Source organism: Oncorhynchus gorbuscha, linkage group LG01 (assembly GCF_021184085.1).
Source record: "Oncorhynchus gorbuscha isolate QuinsamMale2020 ecotype Even-year linkage group LG01, OgorEven_v1.0, whole genome shotgun sequence".
Classification (NCBI taxonomy): Eukaryota; Metazoa; Chordata; class Actinopteri; order Salmoniformes; family Salmonidae; genus Oncorhynchus; species Oncorhynchus gorbuscha.
Window position 1 is genome coordinate 81307149 of NC_060173.1, and position 20695 is coordinate 81327843.

General features: G+C 41.7%; 1 protein-coding gene across 1 annotated transcript in view; it reads left to right on the forward strand.

Moving 5' to 3' along the window:
- The first annotated feature begins 13101 nt into the window (after positions 1–13101).
- Positions 13102–20695, forward strand: part of LOC124043452 (glucose-6-phosphate exchanger SLC37A1-like) — a 31261-nt gene continuing 23667 nt past the window's right edge. Inside the window, exons 1-2 of the mRNA XM_046362058.1 lie at positions 13102–13472; positions 15258–15495. Coding sequence (XP_046218014.1) covers positions 15440–15495 — 56 coding nt within the window. The 5' untranslated portion in view covers positions 13102–13472; positions 15258–15439. The remainder of the gene's footprint in view (positions 13473–15257; positions 15496–20695) is intronic.

Below are 20695 nucleotides of genomic sequence, written 5' to 3' on the forward strand. Positions count from 1 at the left end.
CAACATGAAAGAGAATGGCATTGACATTTCTCTACAAGTAGGGTGAGTCAACATGTTCTTTCTACTTGCATGCACACACACACACACACACACACACACACACACACACACACACACACACACACACACACACACACACACACACACACACACACACACACACACACACACACACACACACACACACACACACACACACACACACACACACACACACACACACACACACACAGAAATCAGTACCATGGACAGCTACATCTTATTTAACTTACGTTAATTCTACTAAAGAGTTTTTGTTATCTGTAAGTTGTCACTGTATTAGACTAAGCACAGATGATTAGATTTTGTTGAAATGGTGCTGGAATAGTGGAGGCAGCTCCTGTTTTCTTTGCGACTTGCGGTAACTCTCCGTGGTTTAAAATCAATAGTTGTTTAGTAGTCTGAAAATGTTGGAAGCATTACCTTGCTTGACCATGCTGTAGGTCATGTAACTGTTTGTTATATGTAATATGTTTTGTGGACTTCACCGGCAAGACAAAAAAAAATGCTCTCCGGTTTTGTAATGAAACAAATGTGTGGTTGAATTTCTTCTGCCACTGAGTCTTCTTATTGTCTCAGCCTGTTATGATGGTGTCAAGGCATATGAACTAAGCAGTTATACAGCAAACAATGTAATTATCACAACACAGGTTGTAATATGCCTTTTTTTCTGGCTTGGCTTCACCATCAATTTTACCCACGCACCGCTACAAGTATGATTCCGTGTTTTCCATGCAAAAGTGATTGCTTTTGATAAAGAAATGTTTTATCTGCCTTCCCAATGAGTTAGACAATTCAAACATTTACTTAGGGAATATAAATGTTTCTGGACGATGCACTATGCTGCCTTGTTGACAAAATGACCAAGTGGTACAGATTACTGTTCGATTTGATTTCAGCGTTCCTCCCTCCCCATTTGATGTGTGACGGGCCTTTGCCAGGTGCCCCGCGGCTTAGCATAATCGAAACCACTCAATCCCACTGGTCGCCCAACTTCTCCTTTGGTCTACAAATGACGTCAGATTAGTACAAGGAACTGCTGTGTCTGATGTCTCTGGTTAGATATAAAACGTGCCTTTTGGTGTGGGAATAAAGTGAACCAACAAGGGAATTACATTTTTTTTTAATTATCTGCTACTGGAAAACCAAAAAGCCTGTAGTTGGCCTGTTTGAAGAGGATATAATGATAAGGATATCTAATCCAGTTCAAATAGGCCAGTTTAGCCTTGTTTGGTTTTCCAGTAACATATAAATATTGTCAATAAATTATAAACCTAAACAGCCTTTACATGGAACCAAAAAAGTTATAATCTAAATGCAAGAGTTTTTAAGATCTTGTTTATATATATTTTTGCGTATGATTTGATGTTTTCCCCAATTTTCCAGATCGGTCAAATGTCTGAACCCCAGTCCCACATTGAGGTAATTATTTTATGCTAGCCCGGGTTGAACCGGGCAAAGGCCTGTTACATCATCGGGCGAAAGTGGGGAGGGAGGAGCGCCCTTCTCAAATAAACAATCATCTGCGCCGCTCTGTCATTTTGTCAACAAGGCAGCATGGTGTATTGTCCAGACATATACAACATCTCTTTTCCATAAAATAAATGTTTGAACCCATACAGAAAACTCATGTATTTTAATATATGTTATGGGGGGGATTCAAAATATATATACATATACTGTACAGAATATATTTATGAAATATATAACATGAGCACTCATATACAGTATTTACATAATCTATGTTAATGCAATATATTTTTACCAAATGTAAATGTATCAATGTGAATTGTAGTGTTGAGTCTACTGATCTCTGGTACCTTGGCATTAGGTTCCCAAAGGGGGGTTTGCATGCAAAAGTTAGAATTGGCTTTAGTAAGAAGGAAATCCTTGCACTTTTAGCACAATAACCATACGGTCCAAATGATAAGTATTATGACCTGGAAAAGGTTGTGCCTTATATTATTTTCAGAAGGAGGAACTGTGGTTACATGCATAGGTGGAGACGGGCAGGTTGTGTATGCATGCAGTTGTGTGTGGGCGGTAAAAACTAGGGTCAAAACAAACAAATGATCTAATACACTTGTTCAAACAGGCGTAACTGCGCTCTCACGCTTATCAAGCTAATGATCAAATAACTGGTGTCAGCATGCTTCATTTCGTTTGGTAGCTAGCTGAAGTCGTCTAGGCGAACTGAACGAGTGTGCTCGCATGCTCCCTAAAAAAAAGCTTGAAAAACAAAAACACGAAGTGGAAATATTTCCCTGGGACAGTAGAGGGCGATGAGCAGGTAATAGCCATCTACAGCCAAACTAGGAAGTGACGGCACACCCAAACAAGGAAGACACGTGTGGGGAAATAAAATAGTGTACACAGTATGCGTTTCAAACTCATAAAGGACAAAGGCTGCGTTTCAAACTCATAAATGACACACCCTTCTCCACCTACCCTCGTCTTGTGCCCTTGGGGGAATCCCCGTCACCATCTTGGCCGTCGGTCCAAATGATTAGCCAAGCAAGGGAAGTTGGCAACGTAAGCCCCTCAACCATTGTTTTTGATTGAGTTTGCTAGTGTACAATTATGTTCACTCCGGGCCTGAAACACTCCATAATTCAATTTGCGATGATTGTACATCCGCTAAGAAAAGTTTGCCAAAACTTAAAACCAACATTAATATGGAGAAGTCAACATAAAAGTGTAAGTAAAAATGAATGTAAATAAGTTAGAAATGTGCAAGTAGAGATACTGGGGTGCAAACGAGCAAGAGAAGAAGTAACAATATGGGGATGAGGTAGTTGGGTGTGCTATTTACAGATTGGCTGTGTACAGGTACAGTGATCGGTAAGCTGCTCTGACAGCTGATGCTGAAAGTTAGAGCGGGAGATATAAGACTCCAGCTTCAGTGATTTTTGCTATTTGTTCCAGTCATTGGCAGCAGAGAACTGGAAGGAAAGGCGGCCAAAGGAAGTGTTGGCTTTGGGGATGACCAGTGAAATATACCTGCTGGAGAGCGTGCTATGGGTGGGTGTTGCTATGATGACCAGTGAGCTGAGATAAGGCAGGGCTTTACCTAGCAAAGACTTATAGATGACCTGGAGCCAGCGGGTTTGGCGACGAATATGTTTTGAGGGCCAGCCAATGAGAGCATACAGGTCGCAGTGGGGGTAGTATATGTGGCTTTGGTGACAAAACGGATGGAGTGTTGGAGGCTATTTTGTAAATGACATCGCCGAATTCAAGGATCTGTACAATAGTCAGTTATACGAGGGTATGTTTGGCAGCATCGGCGAAGGAATGCTTTGTTATGAAATAGGAAGCCAATTCTTGATTTAATTTTCGATTGGAGATGCTTAATGTGAGTCTAGAAGGAGAGTTTACAGTCTAACCAGAAACCTAGGCTTTTGTAGTTGTCCACATATTCTAAGTCAGAACCGTTCAGAGTAGGGATGCTAGTCAGGCGGGAGGGTGCGGGCAGCAATCGGTTGAAGAGCATGCATTTAGTTTCACTAGCATTTAAGAGCAGTTGGAGGCCATGGAAGGAGAGGTGTATGGCATTGAAGCTCGTTTTGGAGGATTGTTAGCACAGTGTCCAAAGAAGGGCCAGATGTATACAGAATGGTGTCGTCTGCGTAGAGGTGGATCAGAGAATCACCAGCAGCAAGAGTGACATCATTGATATATACAGAGAAAAGAATCAGCCCGAGAATTTAACCCTGTGGCACCCCCATAGAGACTGCCAGAGGTCTGGATAACATGTCCTCTGATTTTTACTCACTGAACTCTATCTGAGAAGTAGTTGGTGAACCAGGTGAGGCAGTCATTTCAGAAGCCAAGTGTAACCAGAAGTGGTCTTGTGATAATTGTTTGTTTCTGCTGGCTTGAGGGAGAAGGTGCTCTGCGTTAAATGAATGGGGGCAAGAAAGGGAAATGTTTTGCTCTCAAGAAAAGGGCACCATTGAAAGTAGTGATTACTGCGGTAGCAGTAAATGTAAAAGTTGACCAACTGAATTGGAAGATTCCCGGTGTTTGTGATGCTCATCGTTTGGTGCGACGCAGACAGAGTGGCATGAGTGGTGAAACAGAGTCATTTTCTGTTCTTTTGAATTTTTATGTGGAGTCTTTGCCCAACAAAGTGATGTTAGGATATATAAATTATCATGTACGCGCTTTTGTGCAAAATACATTACGTTGTTACAAGTGTCAAGCTTATGGGCATGTGGCAGCAGTGTGTAGGTGGGAGGTACCTTGGTGTGAGAAGTGTGCATAAGGACATAATACAAAGAAATGTGTAGCTTTGGGGAAGGTAGTGATATGTGTTAATTGTAGGGGTGCCCATGGAGCTGGGGATCAGAAATGTTCCGTGCGAGAGAGGCAGGTTGAGGTTTCCAGGGTTAGAGTTGTGCAGAAGTTGTCAAATGCTGAGTCAGGGAAGAAAGTAGAGGAAGATGGGTCAAGAGGTAGGGATCCTGAAAGAAGTGGTGTGAGTAGCAGATCTGTACCAGTACAGAGGGATAGGCCAACAAGTTAAATATGTTCCAGTAAGATTGGATTTTTAGCATTTATAACAATCAACTGTACTGCAGGGATGGAACGTAATTCACAGATAATTGAGATTGTGGTGGCAGCTGCAAAGAGGTATTTGGGTGTGCGAGACATAACATCAGGAGAGTTACAGGGTGTGTTAAGTGGTGGTGTCCCATCCTTTAAGGTTGTTGGCCTGAGGTCGGACTAAATTGATTTAAATAGTAGAGTAGGGTGGTGTTATTATTCTTCTTCTTTTTTTTCTGAGTGTAGTGTTAGATGGTAGGGATTTATTTTTTCAAGCAAAGTTGTACTCCAGCCTAGTAGGTGGTGGTAATGCAACATTTATTGGATGCCAACTGCCGTTAAACCTCATCGAAGAAGACACACACACACACACACACACACACAGAGAGAGAGACACTTGACGTGGGGAGGAGTTGGAAATGTCGGCGAGTAGTGCGGACAAAATGGAGGAAAAGGATAAAAAGTTGGTGAAGCAACAGCTGTGCTGGAATGCGAACAACGTGTGTGTCAATTCTGATGGTATGGAGCAGGAGTATGAGGGTCAAGGAACGTAATGGTCGGTTGTGGAAAGACATGGGAAGAAAAGAGATCATGATACAGAAAGCAATCTTGTAAAGAAAGCAGAAAGAGGGCCAAGGTAGGAAGCAAGAGTAAAGTGTTGGAGTGGAAAGTGGTGATAGTTTTTGATGAGAATACATGGCCTCACTTACACCCTATCCAACTAACTAATGCAGTAGAAAAAGAGGTAGGTGAAGTGAAATTGGCTCGGTTCATTGGAAATGGTAGATTGTTCATATTTTGTGGTAGCCTGGCAAAGCAAGACAAGATTCTGAAAATAGAAAAGCTTAATGGGAAGAAGATTAAAAGCCATGTCCCTGGTGCTTATGCTACGTTGAGGGTAGTCATCATTGATGTCCCAATATCTATTTCCATAGATTATATTAAATCAAATGTGAAGGGAGTGATGGAGGCCAAAAGGTTAATCAGTAGGAAAGAAGGTAAAAGAAGTGAAAGCCTATCAGTGCTGCTGAGGTTTGAGAATGTTATGGCTGGGAAAGTACAGATAGGATTTATTTGTTTCAATGTGGCAGAATTTGTCCCATCCCTTTAAATGCCAAATAATGGGACATGTAGCTAGCTGTTCAATGTATAGGAAGGTAAAGAGTTGTGAAGTGTGGAGGGGAACATGATTATGGTCAATGTGGGAGCAATGTGAGGGTTAAGTGTTGTAATTGTGGTGGGGAACATAGTGGTGCAGAAAGAGGCTAGAGAGGCTCAGAGATATATAGTTAGTCATGATTGTATGCAGAACCTGGAAAACAGATTGGTGGAACAACATTGTGGAAGGATGGAGCTTCCATGGCTGCCACTGTAGTAAGTTGACCTAATGTCTGGGATGGTGTTTCTGCTTGATCAGGCATGGTTAGGAGGCCTCTTCAGAAATCTTGCGCTCATGAATGTGCAGTGTTAAAGGACACTTTGATGATGAAAAAAATTTGACTTCATAGTTTTTATTGGTAAGGTTATCAATATGACATTGGTTGTGGAAAAAATATATATATATTTGAGATTCTTCGAAGTAGCTACCCTTTGCCTTGTTGACAGCTTTGCCCACTCTTGGCATTCTCTCAACCAGCTTCACCTGGAATGCTTTTCCAACACTCTTGAAGGAGTTCCCACATATGCTTAGCACCTGTTGGCTGCTTTTCCTTCACTCTGCGGTCCGACTCATCCCAAACCAACTCAATTTGATTTACGTCGGGGGATTGTGGAGGCCAGGTCATCTGATACAGCACTCCATCACTCTCCTTCTTGGTCAAATAGCCCTTACACAGCCTGGGTGTGTGTTGGGTCATTGTCCTGTTGAAACACTAATTTTAGTCCCACTAAGCCCAAACCAGATGGGATGGCGTATCACTGCAGAATGCTGTGGTAGCCATGCTGGTTAAGTGTGCCTTGAATTCTAAATAAATCACAGACAGTGTCACAGCAAAGCACCCCCACACATAACACTTCCTCCTCCATGCTTTACGGTGGGAAATACTCATGCGGAGATCATCCATTCACCCACACCCGTTTCACAAAGACACGGCGGTTGGAACCCAAAATCTCCAATTTGGACTCCAGACCAAAGGACAGATTTCCACCGGTGTCCGTTGGTGGTGTTTTTTTTGCAGCAATTCGATCATGAAGCATTTATCTGGGCTGCAATTTGTGAGGCTGGTAACTCTAATGAACTTATCCTCTGCAGCAGAGGTAACTCTGAGTCTTAATTTCCTGTGGCAATCTTCATGAGAGCCAGTTTCATCATAGTGCTTGATGGTTTTTGCGACTGCACTTGAAGAAACCTTCTAAGTTATTGAAATTTTCCGCATTGACTGACCTTCATGTCTTAAAGTAATGATGGACTGTCGTTTCTCTTTGCTTATTTGAGCTGCCATAATCTGGACTTGGTCTTTTACCAAATAGGGCTATCTTCTTGTCACAACACAACTGATTGGCTCAAACGCATTAAAAAGGAAAGAAATTCCACAAATTAACTTTTGACAAGGCACACCTGTTAATTTAAATACATTCTAGTTGACTACCTCATGAAGCTGATTGACAGAATGTCAAGAGTGTGCAAAGCTGTCATCAAAGCAAAGGGTGGCTATTTGAAGAATCTCAAATACAAAATATATTTTTTATTTGTTAAACACTTTTTTGGTTACAGCATGATTCCATATGTGTTATTTCATAGTTTAGATGTCTTCACTATTATTCTACAATGTAGAAAATAGTAAAAATGAGTAGGTGTGTCCAAACTTTTGACTGGCACTGTATGTATAATATCCTATAGCACAACGTGTGTATATTTTCATTTACAATTTAATTCATCCATGAAATAAATAATACTAGCACATCAAATTACGTTACTATTGTAAACATACTCCCCTATTAACACAGGACATATTTAGGCATACTGTGTTAAGGCAAATTAGTTTTTTTTTTTAAATAACATATTTATTGTTGATAATGTATTGTCAAAAGTACGTAGGCAATATTATTTCCTAACTATATCATTTAAATACTTAAATACAGCCTACTTACTCCTCAATTGAATCAAGGACATCTTGGTAATTCTTTTCATAGTTTCCTTAGAGACAATCTGGGGCAGACACTCTCTAAAACCGTGTCTGCCAAACAAACACATTAATATCTGTGTCGCAGCCGAGCTCTCAAATTCAATGCCTGTGTTTCACTCTATGAATGATCAGTGCTATCCGGATTTCTTGGGACGTCCCTACCATGACCCCTAAACTAGAACTCTTATCTTAATCATTTTACATTTCTACTTGATTGAGGTAGGGACATCACAAGGATCCCAGATAGCAAGTATCCTCTGGGAAAGCCTATGAACTCCTCTATTCGACTGAAAGCCACAGACACAAGTCTTATGGTTCTGTAATGTAGGCTACTGGGAACTGGTAACAACATAGTCTGTGATTGGCCAACAACATTTAGATCTGTATACAGCAAGATAAGATAACATGCTTTCCCATGGGGTGTTGAGGGAAAGACAGATTACCTATAGATTGGACATAATATTTTCTAGGCCATTAGTGATAACAGGAAATACACAAGCCGTAGGCTACACTATAGCTCAAGGTGGCTACATCGGAATGTCGGCTTGCACGGGAAAAACAAAGTTTCTAACATTTATGGTTGAGATTTAATTCATATAAATTTAAACTATGCACCTTATGACTTTCATTAACGCGCAGGCGTCACGCAGACGTTAGTAAGGCATTGGTATGACGACATGTTAGTTACACGTTCAATGGTAGGTGACAGCCACACGGTGGTACTGTTAACTAGGCTGAATTTAGGCCTTTATCACCCCCCAATAGTGGATCATAGATGTGAGAAGGAATACAATGTGGCTGCTATGAAAGTGAACTGTGTTTATGATTGATCAGGGGTGTATTCATTCCGCCAATTCTGTTGAATAACATTTCTTAAACGGAAGCAAACGGAACGATGTGTAGATAAACATACCTGAATTTGTCCAGTAGAAGTGTTAAATGTTAGTATTATGTAGTAGCCTAAACCTATCAATGTTACATTGAACTGGATGAATGGAATATGAATGAGAGTCATCCAATATGCTGTATTATAAGGCCATGCTCATGAAAAGTAAAGATCATCCTCCCTCTTAAACGGCACCGACCGCCACTGATATATCATATATAGTGTATATAATATATTATCTTGTTACCTCTCATTCACAGGTATCCATCTCAATGAACCATGGAGTACCTGGAAGTACTGACACCCTTGTTGTCGGAGAGTCAAAGAATGCATTTGGCATCATGGCTGCAAGGATTCTTAGTCGTCCAATCAGTGTACCCCTGAAATGGTCATGTGTGGCCCTCCACAACTATCTGTCCTCCACGGATGAAGCTCATGAGCCAAATGCAAGATACGTGGCTCTTCTGTATGTTGTCAGCACTGGATGTTCAAATAGAATGCATTGAAATTGACCTTTGTATTGAGATGAAGAAATGCCAACAGAGCTTTTTCAGCACACAAAAATAAACCATTATTCTTGCTTCTGGGCTCTGAAAGTAAACCACAATACAAAAGTGTCTGCTGAGAACAGATAAGCCAACATGTTTCTATGGCCTAGCTGCTACTCTCTAAAATATACTATGCACAGTCATCAAAAAGAAAGAGGACCAAGTGTTGACCATGCTATGCACAGTGTTGGTATACGCAGGGGATTAAGGATAACATTGCATTGAATTCGAAAGGCATCATGTCTGCACGCAACTCCATGTCTCTTCGCATGAATATACTCTGTACATATATGTAAATATATTTTGAATTCCCCTCATATACTGTGTGTACATATATTATAATATATTAGTTTTTCCGTATGAGTTCAAACATTTATCTTATGTTTCCATATTTTATTTTGTGGAAAAGAAGAGATGTTGTATGTGTCTGGACGATGCACTACGCTGCCTTGGTGACCAAATGACCGAGCGGCGCAGATTACTGTTCGATTTGATAACAGTGCTCTTCCCCTCACGTTTTCATCCTATGACGTGGCAGGTTTTGGCCGGGTTCAACCGGGCCAGTATAAAATGACTCCCTCAATGTGTGACTCGGGTTCAGACACGTAACCGATCGAGAATATTGGTAAAAACATAAATAAACCTGCAAAAAAAAAAGAATAAATAAACATCAATGTGTTCAAAACTGTTGCATTAAGATCCTAACTTTTTTTTGTTCCATGTAAAATATGTTCAGGCTTATCATATATTGACATATGTATCCGTTACTGGAAAACCAAACAGGGCTAATCTGGCCTATTTGAACAGGATGATATATCCTTATCATTAAATCCTATTAAAATAGGCCAACTACAGGCTTTTTGGTTTTCCAGTAACAGATACATGTTTTATCTAATTCCCTTCTTGATTCACTTTGTGGCCACACCAAAATGCTTTCAAAAAAATATCTAGCCAGGAACATCAGACACAGCGGTTCCTTGTACTATTCTGACGTCATTTGTAGACCAAAGGAGAGGTTGGGCGACCAGTGTGATTGGGCGGATTCGATTATGCTGAGCCGCGGGGCACCGGGCAAAGGCCCGTCACGTCATCGGGAGAAAGCGGGGAGGAAGGAGCCCTGATATCAAACCAACCAGTTGTCTGTGCCACTTGGTCATTATGTCAACAAGGCAGCATGGTGCATCGTCCAGAAACATATTTATATTCCCTAAGTAACTGTTTGAATGTTCTGACTATTTTTCATTGGGAAGGCAGATAATACAAAATAAAAAAATAAAAAGCAATCACTTTCGCATGGGAAACACAGAGTCCAACTAATTACTACACATGCTTAGATACGTCACTTTTGCCTACTTCGCCGTGAGCTTTGAACGGGACACGTGGCTCACGCCTGGGAGGCAGCGCGGTTTCATATTAAATGCAATCACATTTCAACCAATGCAAAACACGCCTACACCGGCGAGATTTATCGAAACCCCTCACTGAAGTGTGACAGTTACCTTGGTCTGAAAGAAGAAGGAAGTTGTAGTTGACAACCTGCCGCCTTTTTGGACGAGAAACAAGACGTGTCTTTTGGTTTCCCCCCTGTATTTCAACCACGGCAAGTTTGATAATGTCTCTCTCTCGGTGTCTGTGAATTGATGGGCGCGGCGATTTTCCACAGATAGACCTCCTTTTCTGTCAAGCGTCGAACGCACGAGGATGAGTAGAAAGTGAATTGGAGAGCACGGTTACGTGCACACAATAATGCGATTATTGTGTATAACGTTAGTCGAATTCATATAATAGTTAGATTCACAAATGTACATGTTTTGCAAGAATAACGATTAACCTAATAGTCATATTTACATGGGCACATCTGAAATCAAGCTACCTGATGGCACTGATCAATGCAGACCATGTTAGTTTTGGGAAGGATATTTTATTCTAAGTAAGGACATACATTTTGTATGTGAAAACTACTTCAAGACGTACACATTTTTTTTCCTGACTCATTTCGCGAGAGAGTGAGGCTCGCTCGGCTGGTGGTAGGACATGGGCAGATTAAATAGCTCGAATGCGGATTAAAAGTGTTTACATTTCGAAAGATTGCCCAGAAAACTAGGTGTTTTAGTCGATGTAAGCTACTTCGATTTTGACTTTATGGCGATTTATGATAATATAATAATAATAATAATATATGCCATTTAGCAGACGCTTTTATCCAAAGCGACTTACAGTCATGTGTGCATACATTCTACGTATGGGTGGTCCCGGGGATCGAACTCACTACCCTGGCGTTACAAGCGCCATGCTCTACCAACTGAGCTACAGAAAGAGCAGAATAAGGTGTTTACATGACTATTGCATGATGCCTACTGCCATACTCAGTTTAATATCGAGTTATTAGTGTACATATAAACATATGTAAGGAAATTGGAGAAACGATTGGTTACAAAGTATTTGATGATCATAATCATTGAAAACATAGTATGGACGGTGGCTTACTAGCAAATGTCCTGCAGTATGCTTCTCTCTTTGATGGCTGTCACACAAGGACGTCCTATTTTGATTATATATATATATATATTTTTTTACAACAACCCAAGATAATTAGTATTTGGCTCTGTATACAACTAATCTCAATTGGGATGCTAGATAATAAGTCCCTAAATTAGGAAAAATATATTTATTTTAAAATAACAGGTTACACCAGTATTGACTACTGAAGTTCAGTTGCTTAATTAACTTCAGTAAATCATTTAGAGGCTCTGCAACTGCCACACATCTAAATATAAAGCCCGGTCCAGTTGATGTGCAGTCCAAGATTCCAAGTATGAGGTTTTGCAATTAGCTCTACTGCAGGCTGCTGTAGGGAATGGTTGTGGTGGAGCAAAGGTTTTTGCGTGTTACTTAGTAGCCTATGTAGAATTAATCTATTCAACTTTCACTTTAATTACTAAAATGACGGTGACCATACCAGTAGTGTAAATGACTAATGTCGTGGCAGAGACCCATGATGGAGTTAAATTGTACAGTAGGCGTAGCTACAAGCAAGCCAAGCTGTCGCTAGATACACAGTTGGTGGTTCAGTGCTTGGCAACGTCATGTTTTCAGACCAAGATTCCAGCATAGTAGGTTATTCATGTCTGGTAATAAAAGCAATGATACTTCTGCTGTTCTCTGCTACACATCTGATCCCCAGAGTACGAAACAGAAGTTGTTTGAATGCCAGGAATATATCTGATCCCTACTGAGATGAGTTACTTGGTGGAAAGTTTACTGTAGCCTACAATGCCTTCCTTGGACATGTGCAGTGCATTTGGAAAGTATTCAGACCCCTTATTCCACATTTTGTTATGTTACAGCCTTATTATAAATGTATGAAATATTATTTTTCTCACCAATCTACACACAATCCCCCATAATGACAAAACAAAAACAGTTTTTTTTAGACATTTTTGCAACTGTATTACAAATACAAAAACTGACTCACATTTACATAAGTATTCAGACCCTTTACTTAGTACTTTGTTGAAGCACCTTTGGCAGCAGTGACAGCCTCAAGTAGGGTTGCACATTTTGGGGAATATTCAGAGGTGGAAACATTCCTTGGGCATTGAACCGGAATATATGCTCATTAATATTAATACCATTTAAATGTAGATGTTTTTTGCATTGGATATATTTACCATATCATATGGAGACAGAAACATAAACCTTTTACCTTATCGTAAGTAGACATAATTGCAAATGTTTAAATCCTTCCAAATTAAAAATAAAAAACAATTTAGTTACAAATTGAACTTTTAATTAAATTAGTTGACTCTTCACATGGGATGATTTCTCTGAACAACAAAAGAAAGGGAATATTGAATGATTCCAAATGATCCATTGTATGGTTTCAAATTTAAATAGATAGTCTAGAAACTAAAGCTTTGGTTGTCTTCCTCTCAGGCTTCCATGTCTTCTCCCTGGACCTCCTCAATGCCCACCTCTTGAACATCAGACTCTGAGGCCTCATCTTCACTGTCACTTCCCAACCTTGTTGAGGATGGCTCGTTGTCAGGGTCAAAAAGACTCACATTTGCCTGGATAGCCACCATTTTTTCAACCCTTGTATCGGTCAGCCTGTTGTGTGCTTTTGTGTGTGTGTTCCCAAACAAGGACCAGTTGCACTCTGAGGCAGTTCATGTTGGTGGGATTTGGAGGATGATGGAGGCAACAGGGGAAAGAGCCTCAGATCCACAAAGTCCCTTCCACCAGATGGCTGATGCGATATGTTGTCACGAGTTGCTTTGGCAGCTTCAATGTGGTGCTCTTATTCTTCTCACTTTGCTTGGTGAGGTAGATTGATGCTATAATTTGATGACCCTTCACATACCTAACAATTTCCTTGGCTCTCTTGTAGAGTGTATCCATTGTTTTCAGTACCATGGTGTCCTTGAGGAGCAGATTCAATGCATGAGCATCACAGCCAATGGGTGTGATGTAAGGGTAGGCCTCCTTCACTTTAGACCAAGCAGCCTTCATGTTCGCAGCACCAGTGCAAATACCTTTTGTGGTCCTAGGTCATTGATGACTGCCTTCAGCTCATCGGCAACGTAGAGACCGGTGTGTCTGTTGTCCCTTGTGTCAGTGCTCTTGTAGAATACTGGTTGAGGGGTGGAGATGATGTAGTTAATTATTCCTTGCCCACAAACTTTTGACCACCCATCAGAGATGATTGCAATACAGTCTGCTTTCTCTATGATTTGCTTAACCTTCACTTGAACTCTGCATACAGCAAAATAGTAGATAAAGCATGCTTGGTTGGAGAGGTGTATGCTGGGCAAAGAACATTCAGAAAAACTTCCAATATATATTGCCTGTGAACATCAGAGGTGAACCAGTTGCATACACAGCTCGAGCAAGACATTCATCAGCATTTCTCTGACTACGTTCCTCCATGAGTCAAAAACATTTCTGATTCCAGGAGGACCATGAGTTGTTGCTATCGATAAAGTCTCTGATTCATCATTTTCACCTCGACTAGAAGTAGAGGGACTTTTGTCAGAGGTTGCTTGTTGTGAGCGCTGAGGGAACTTTATGCACTTGGCCAGATGATTCTGCATCTTTGTTGTGTTCTTCACATATGATTTGGCACAGTATTTGCAAATGTACACAGCTTTTCCTTCTACATTAGCTGCAGTGAAATGTCGCCACACATCAGATAGTGCCCGTGGCATTTTCCTGTAAAGATTAGGGTAAAAAGGAGTTTAAAAAAACAACAAATACAATTCCATGTACAGATAAATAGTTAAGGAGTTGTTTAATCTAAGATAAATGTTTTAAAATAAAATGTGTATGGAAACAGGTGAATTAACACTCCCTCAGTTAGCAGGCTCAAGCAAGCTAAAACCCACACGGTAGCAAAAACGAACTAGCAGAAATTAAGTTAGAGGTGATTTAAACACACTTTGCTGTAGGCTACTGTTTACTAGTTAAACAAAAAATAATGTATGTCATATAAAATATTCATCCCACCCAGTATTGTAATCAAAATGTACCAGAAAGCATGTAGTCCTTAGCTCAGACAGTTGTAGTAGTGTGGGCTCAATAGCATCTCATTAGTGTGCAAGATCCTGAGAATCAGCTGTACATGTGATGGAAGAGTGCACTGTGCATGCAGAGGGTTGCAATTCCATTGAATTGGGGAGAGTTTAACCAAAATATGCCACAAGACCGAGAATTGCTTTGTGTATCCCACAAAAAAGGTTCACTGTTCTAAGCAAACTTTTTTTGATGAATTTAAGCAAAGTTCCCAGCAAAGGGTCTGAATACTAATGTAAATAAGGTGTGTGTGTGTGTGTGTGTGTATGTATGTGTATATAATATATCCTTTTTTTTTTTATCAATTTGTCTAAACCTGTTTTTGCTTTGTCATTGTGGGGATTGCTGAGTAATTTCCTTTATTTAATCAATTTTAGGATAAGACTAACGTAACAAAATGTGAAATAAGTCAAGGGGTCTGACTGTGCATCAACAAAGTTTAAGTTATATAACTTACATTATGGAATGGAGAGAGATACCCATGCCAATTTCAGAGGCCCTGCTATGTTTGAAATATTCTTTTGTTGTTTTTCCCTTTAGGAGAACACTTCTGAGGGGTTATTCCAGAAGGTTCTTGGCCATGTCTCCCAGGCCTAGTGTTGAGCTCACAGGGTTCTTCTGGCCAGAGGTGAGCTGCAGTTCTGTGTGTTGGTCATCATTGCTGTGAGATCAACCTATCTGTTGACCCCTGAACCCGCAGTGCCCGTTATCACCCAATCATCATGGCCCCAGTGCCACCTGGCATCCGCTTTTTGGCCTCCTTCAACAGAGACCAGTGGTGAGTTTTGTATGTCTGTCTGTCAGATCAATACTTTCTGTTGGTTTGTCAGTACAGGTCTGGCTTACACGTGAACTTAGTTGTAAATTGTTGGTGACTTATGATGAAGAGACCTCAGGGCTCAAGCCATAATGTTCACGTATGTGCAGGAGTGTGTCTGTGCTTGTAGCTGTTTCTATTTAGTCCTAATTATGTGTTTTCTGCAAGAGTGAATTGGCCGGGACACAGAGAACACTGTGCAAATAACAGAACTGTCCTCGAAGTTCCCATACATCATGTAGAGTAGGGAATACGTACCATCTACTGTATAGCCCTGTATACTTACAGGCAGCTTAATGATCATGTATCCCAGTCATTATTAGGGCAACTCCTGATCTTATTTATTATCAAGAACCCTGTTCTGAACCTGACTTTGAAGTATTTCTTATAGCTTTATCACATTTAATTGCGTTCAGACTGACTTGTTATACAGTGTGAGTGACAGTGGCTGTAGCCAGTCCAGTCTCCCTCTGCACTGTCTCCTATATCATATTTTTTATTTAACCTGGTCAGTTAAGAACAAATCCTTATTTACAATGACGGCCTACCAGGGAACAGTGGGTTAACTGCCTTGTTCAGGGGAAGAACGATTGATTTATTTTTATCTTGTCAGCTCGGGGATTCGATCCAGCAACCTTTCAATTACTGGCCCAATGCTCTAACCACTAGGCTACCTGCCACCCCGTATGTCTGGTCCTATCATTTTTACCAGCATGTCACATGTGCAACCAGGAAGAAGAAAAAAATCCAAGACCACCTTTACTCCACTCACTTTTGTCACACTGCTTTGCTTTATCTTGGACAGGTCACAGTTGTAAATTAGAACTTCGTTCTCAACTGGCCTACCTGGTTAAATAAAGGTGAAATAAATAAAAAACACACAGATGCATACAAAGCTCTCCCCTGCCCTCCATTTGGCAAATCTGACCACTGTCCTCCTGCTTACAAGCAACAACTAAAGCAGGAAGTACCAATGACTCGCTCAATACGGAAGTGGTCAGATGACGCGGAAGCTACACTACAGGACAGTTTTGCTAGCACAGGCTGGAATATGTTCCGGGATTCATCCAATGGCATTGAGGAATACACCACCTCAGTCATCGGCTTCATCAATAAGTGCATCGATGACGTCGTCCCCACAGTGACTGTAATTGCAGTGCCTTGCAAAAGTATTCATCCCCCTTGGCATTTTTCCTATTTTGTTGCATTACAACCTGTAATAATTTAAATTGATTTTTGTTTGGATATCATGTAATGAACGTACACAAAATAGTCCAAATTGGTGAAGTGAAATGGAAAGAATTACTTGTTTAAATAAATTCTCAAATTAAAATCGTAAAAGTGGTGCGTGCGTATGTATTCACCCCCTTTGCAAGGAAAAGGTCTGGTGCAACCAATTACTTTCAGAAGTCACATAATTAGTTTGTGCAATCTAAGTGTCACATGACCTGTCACATGATCTCAGTGCATATGTATACACCCGTTCTGAAAGGCCTCAGAGTCTGCAACACCAATAAGCAAGGGGCACCACCAAGCAAGTGACACCACGAAGACCAAGGAGCTCTCCAAACAGGTCAGGGACAAAGTTGTGGATAAGTACAGATCAGGGATGTTTTTAAAAAAAATATCCTGAACTTTGAACATCCCACGGAGCACCATTAAATCCATTAAAAAAATGTAAAGAATATGGCACCACAACAAACCGCCCACCAAAACTCACGGACCAGGCAAGGAGGGCATTAATCAGAGAGGCAACAAAGAGCCCAACGATAACCCTTTAAGAGCTGCAAAGCTCCACAGCGGAGATTGGAGTATCTGTCCATAGGACCACTTTATGCCATCCACTCCACAGAGCTGGGCTTCATGGAGAAGTGGCCAGAAAAAAAGCCATTGCTTAAAGAAAAAAATAGGCATGTGGGAGACTCCGCAAACATATGGAAGGAGATATTCTGGTCAGATGAGACTAAAATTGAGCTTTTTGGCCATCAAGGAAAACTCTATGTCTGGTGCAAACCCAACACCTCTCATCACCCCGTGAACACCATCCCCACAGTGAAGCATGGTGGTGGCAGCATCATGCTGTGGGGATGTTTTTCATCGCCAGGGACTGGGAAACTGGTCAGAATTAAAGGAATGATGGCTGGCGCTAAATACAGAGAAATTCTTGAGGGAAACCTGTTTGTCTTCCCCCAGCTGCTACTTGTTGTTTGTTTGTTACCTATGCATAGTTACTTCGCCCCCACCTACATGTACAGATTACCTCAACTAGCCTGTACCCCTGCACACTGACTTGGTATTGTTATTCTTATTGTGTTACTTTTTATTATGGCTATTTATTTTAGCCTACTGTTAAATCGTTTCTTCTTCTTGAACTGCACTGTTGGTTAAGGGCTTGTAAGTAAGCATTTCACGGTAAAGTCTACACTTGTTGTATTCGGCGCATGTGGCAAATAAGGTTTTATTTGAGGTGGGACAGTGGTGGTGTTCTGTGGTGTCACAGAGCCACTGACATGTTTTTCACTAAATTACTGGCAACAAGGAAGACACATAGGACACTGGCTAACTGTCCTGGCTAACTGTCCCCTTACTGTCATGTCTTATGAACACAACCCACTCGACACATGGAGAGAGAGATACAAACACGCACACATGCTGCCCAGCTGAATGTGCAAAGGCAATCAGGGATTCTTCCCTCTGGCTACTTTCCACTGCTTAGCAATTGGTCTCTAGGAATGGTTTATGGTGGTGTTAAGACATTGACTGCCATAAGTGGCTGTGTTTGGCTCGTGCAGGGGCAGACCCACGTCGAGGTGGCTGCGTTTGGCTAGGTCAGGGTCGTCCAGGGGCAGACCCACGTCATGGTGGCTGTGTTTGGCTAAGTTAGGAGAAGACCGACGTTGAGGTGGCTGTGTTTGGCTAGGTCAAGGGCAGACCCACGTCGAGGTGGCTGTGTTTGGCTAGGTCAGGGGCAGACCCACGTCGAGGTGGCTGTGTTTGGCTAGGTCAGGAGAAGACCGACGTCGAGGTGGCTGTGTTTGGCTAGGTCAGGGGCAGACCCACGTCGAGGTGGCTGTGTTTGGCTAGGTCAGGGGCAGACCCACGTCGAGGTGGCTGTGTTTGGCTAGGTCAGGGGCAGACCCACGTCGAGGTGGCTGTGTTTGGCTAGGTCAGGGGCAGACCCACGTCGAGGTGGCTGTGTTTGGCTAGGTCAGGGGCAGACCCACGTCGAGGTGGCTGTGTTTGGCTAGGTCAGGGGCAGATCCACGTCATGGTGGCTGTGTTTGGCTAGGTCAGGGGTTAGACGTGTCCGGATATGTTAAACTCAATTTGTTTGCCAATTGCACAAGTCCACAAGGAAATGACTTGAGTGGGAGAGTTAAAGGAATGGCACATCCTGGCCGTTGTTATACTTACCAGTTCTCACTGTGTACTTTAACATTGAATTACAGTTGAAGTCAGAAGTTTACATACACCTTAGCCAAATACATTTAAACTCAGTTTTTCACAATTCCTGATATTTAATCCAAGTAAAAATTCCCTGTCTTAGGTCAGTTAAGATCACTCATTTATTTTATGAATGTGAAATGTCAGAATAATGGTAGAGTGATTTATTTAAGATTTTATTTATTTCATCACATTCCCAGTGGGTCAGAAGTTTGCATACACTCAATTAGTATTTGGTAGCATTGCCTTTTAAATTGTTTTAACTTGGGTCAAAAAAAAGAAAAGACCGTATCTTTCACAGATAATTTAGAAAATCTAAATAACTTCACAGATCATCATTGTAAAGGGTTTTAACACTGTTTCCCATGCTTATTCAATGAACCATAAACAATTAATGAACATGCACCTGTGGAACGGTCATTAAGACACGGTAGGCAATTCAGGTCACAGTTATGAAAACTTACGACACTAAAGAGGCCTTTCTACTGACTCTGATAAACACCAATAGAAAGATGCCCAGGGTCCCTGCTCATCTGGGTGTACATGCCTTAGGCATGCTGCAAGGAGGCATGAGGACTGCAGATGTGGCCAGAGCAATACATTGCAATCTCCATACTGTGAGATGCCTAAGACAGCGCTACAGGGAGACAGGATGGACAGCTGATTGTTCTCGCAGTGGCAGACCACATGTAACAACACCTGCACAGGATCGGTACATCCGAACATCACACCTGCGGGACAGGTACAGGATGGCAACAACTGCCCAAGTTACACCAGGAATGCACAATCCCTCCATCAGTGCTCAGACTGTCCGCAATACGCTGAGAGAGGCTGGACTGATGGCTTGTAGGCCTGTTGTAAGGCAGGACCTCGCCAGACATCACCGGCAACAACGTCGCCTATGGGCACAAACCCACCGTTGCTGGACCAGACAGGACTGGCAAAGAGTGCTCTTCACTGACGAGTCATGGTTTTGTCTCACCAGAGGTGATGGTCGGATTCACGTTTATCGTCAAAGGAATGTGTGTTACACCGAGGCCTGTACTCTGGAGCGGGATCGATTTGGAGGTGGAGGGTCCATCATAGTTTGGGTGGTGTGTCACAGCATCATCTGACTGAGTTTGTCATTGCAGGCAATCTCAATGCTGTACATTACAGGGAAGACATCCTCCTCCTTCATATGGTACCCTTCCTGCAGGCTCATCCTGAAATGACCCTCCAGCATTACAATACCATACTGCTCGTTCTGTGCATGATTTCCTGCAAGACAGGAATGTCAGTGTTCTGCGATGGCCAGCGGATGAGGGTGAGGGCTAGGCCCCCCCCCCCAGAAATGTTCGGGAACTTGCTGGTGTCTTGGTGGGAGAGGTGGGTAACCTTACCAGATACCGACTGTTACTTTTGATATTGACCCCCCCCCCCCGCCTTGTTCAGGGACACATTATTCCATTTATTTTAGTCACATGTCTGTGGAACTTGATCAGTTTATGTCTCAGTTGTTGAATCTTGTTATGTTCATACAAATATTTACACATGTTAATTTTGCTGAAAATGAACACAGTTGACAGTGAGAGGACGTTTCTTTTTTTGCTGAGCTTATCTAAGGACATATCTAGGATCAGATTACCCTAAACCCAAACCTCACGTTGACCATTGTGGGAATGATTCATCCCTGACCACTATATCAGTGATAGAGTGGTCAGGGATGAATGCTACC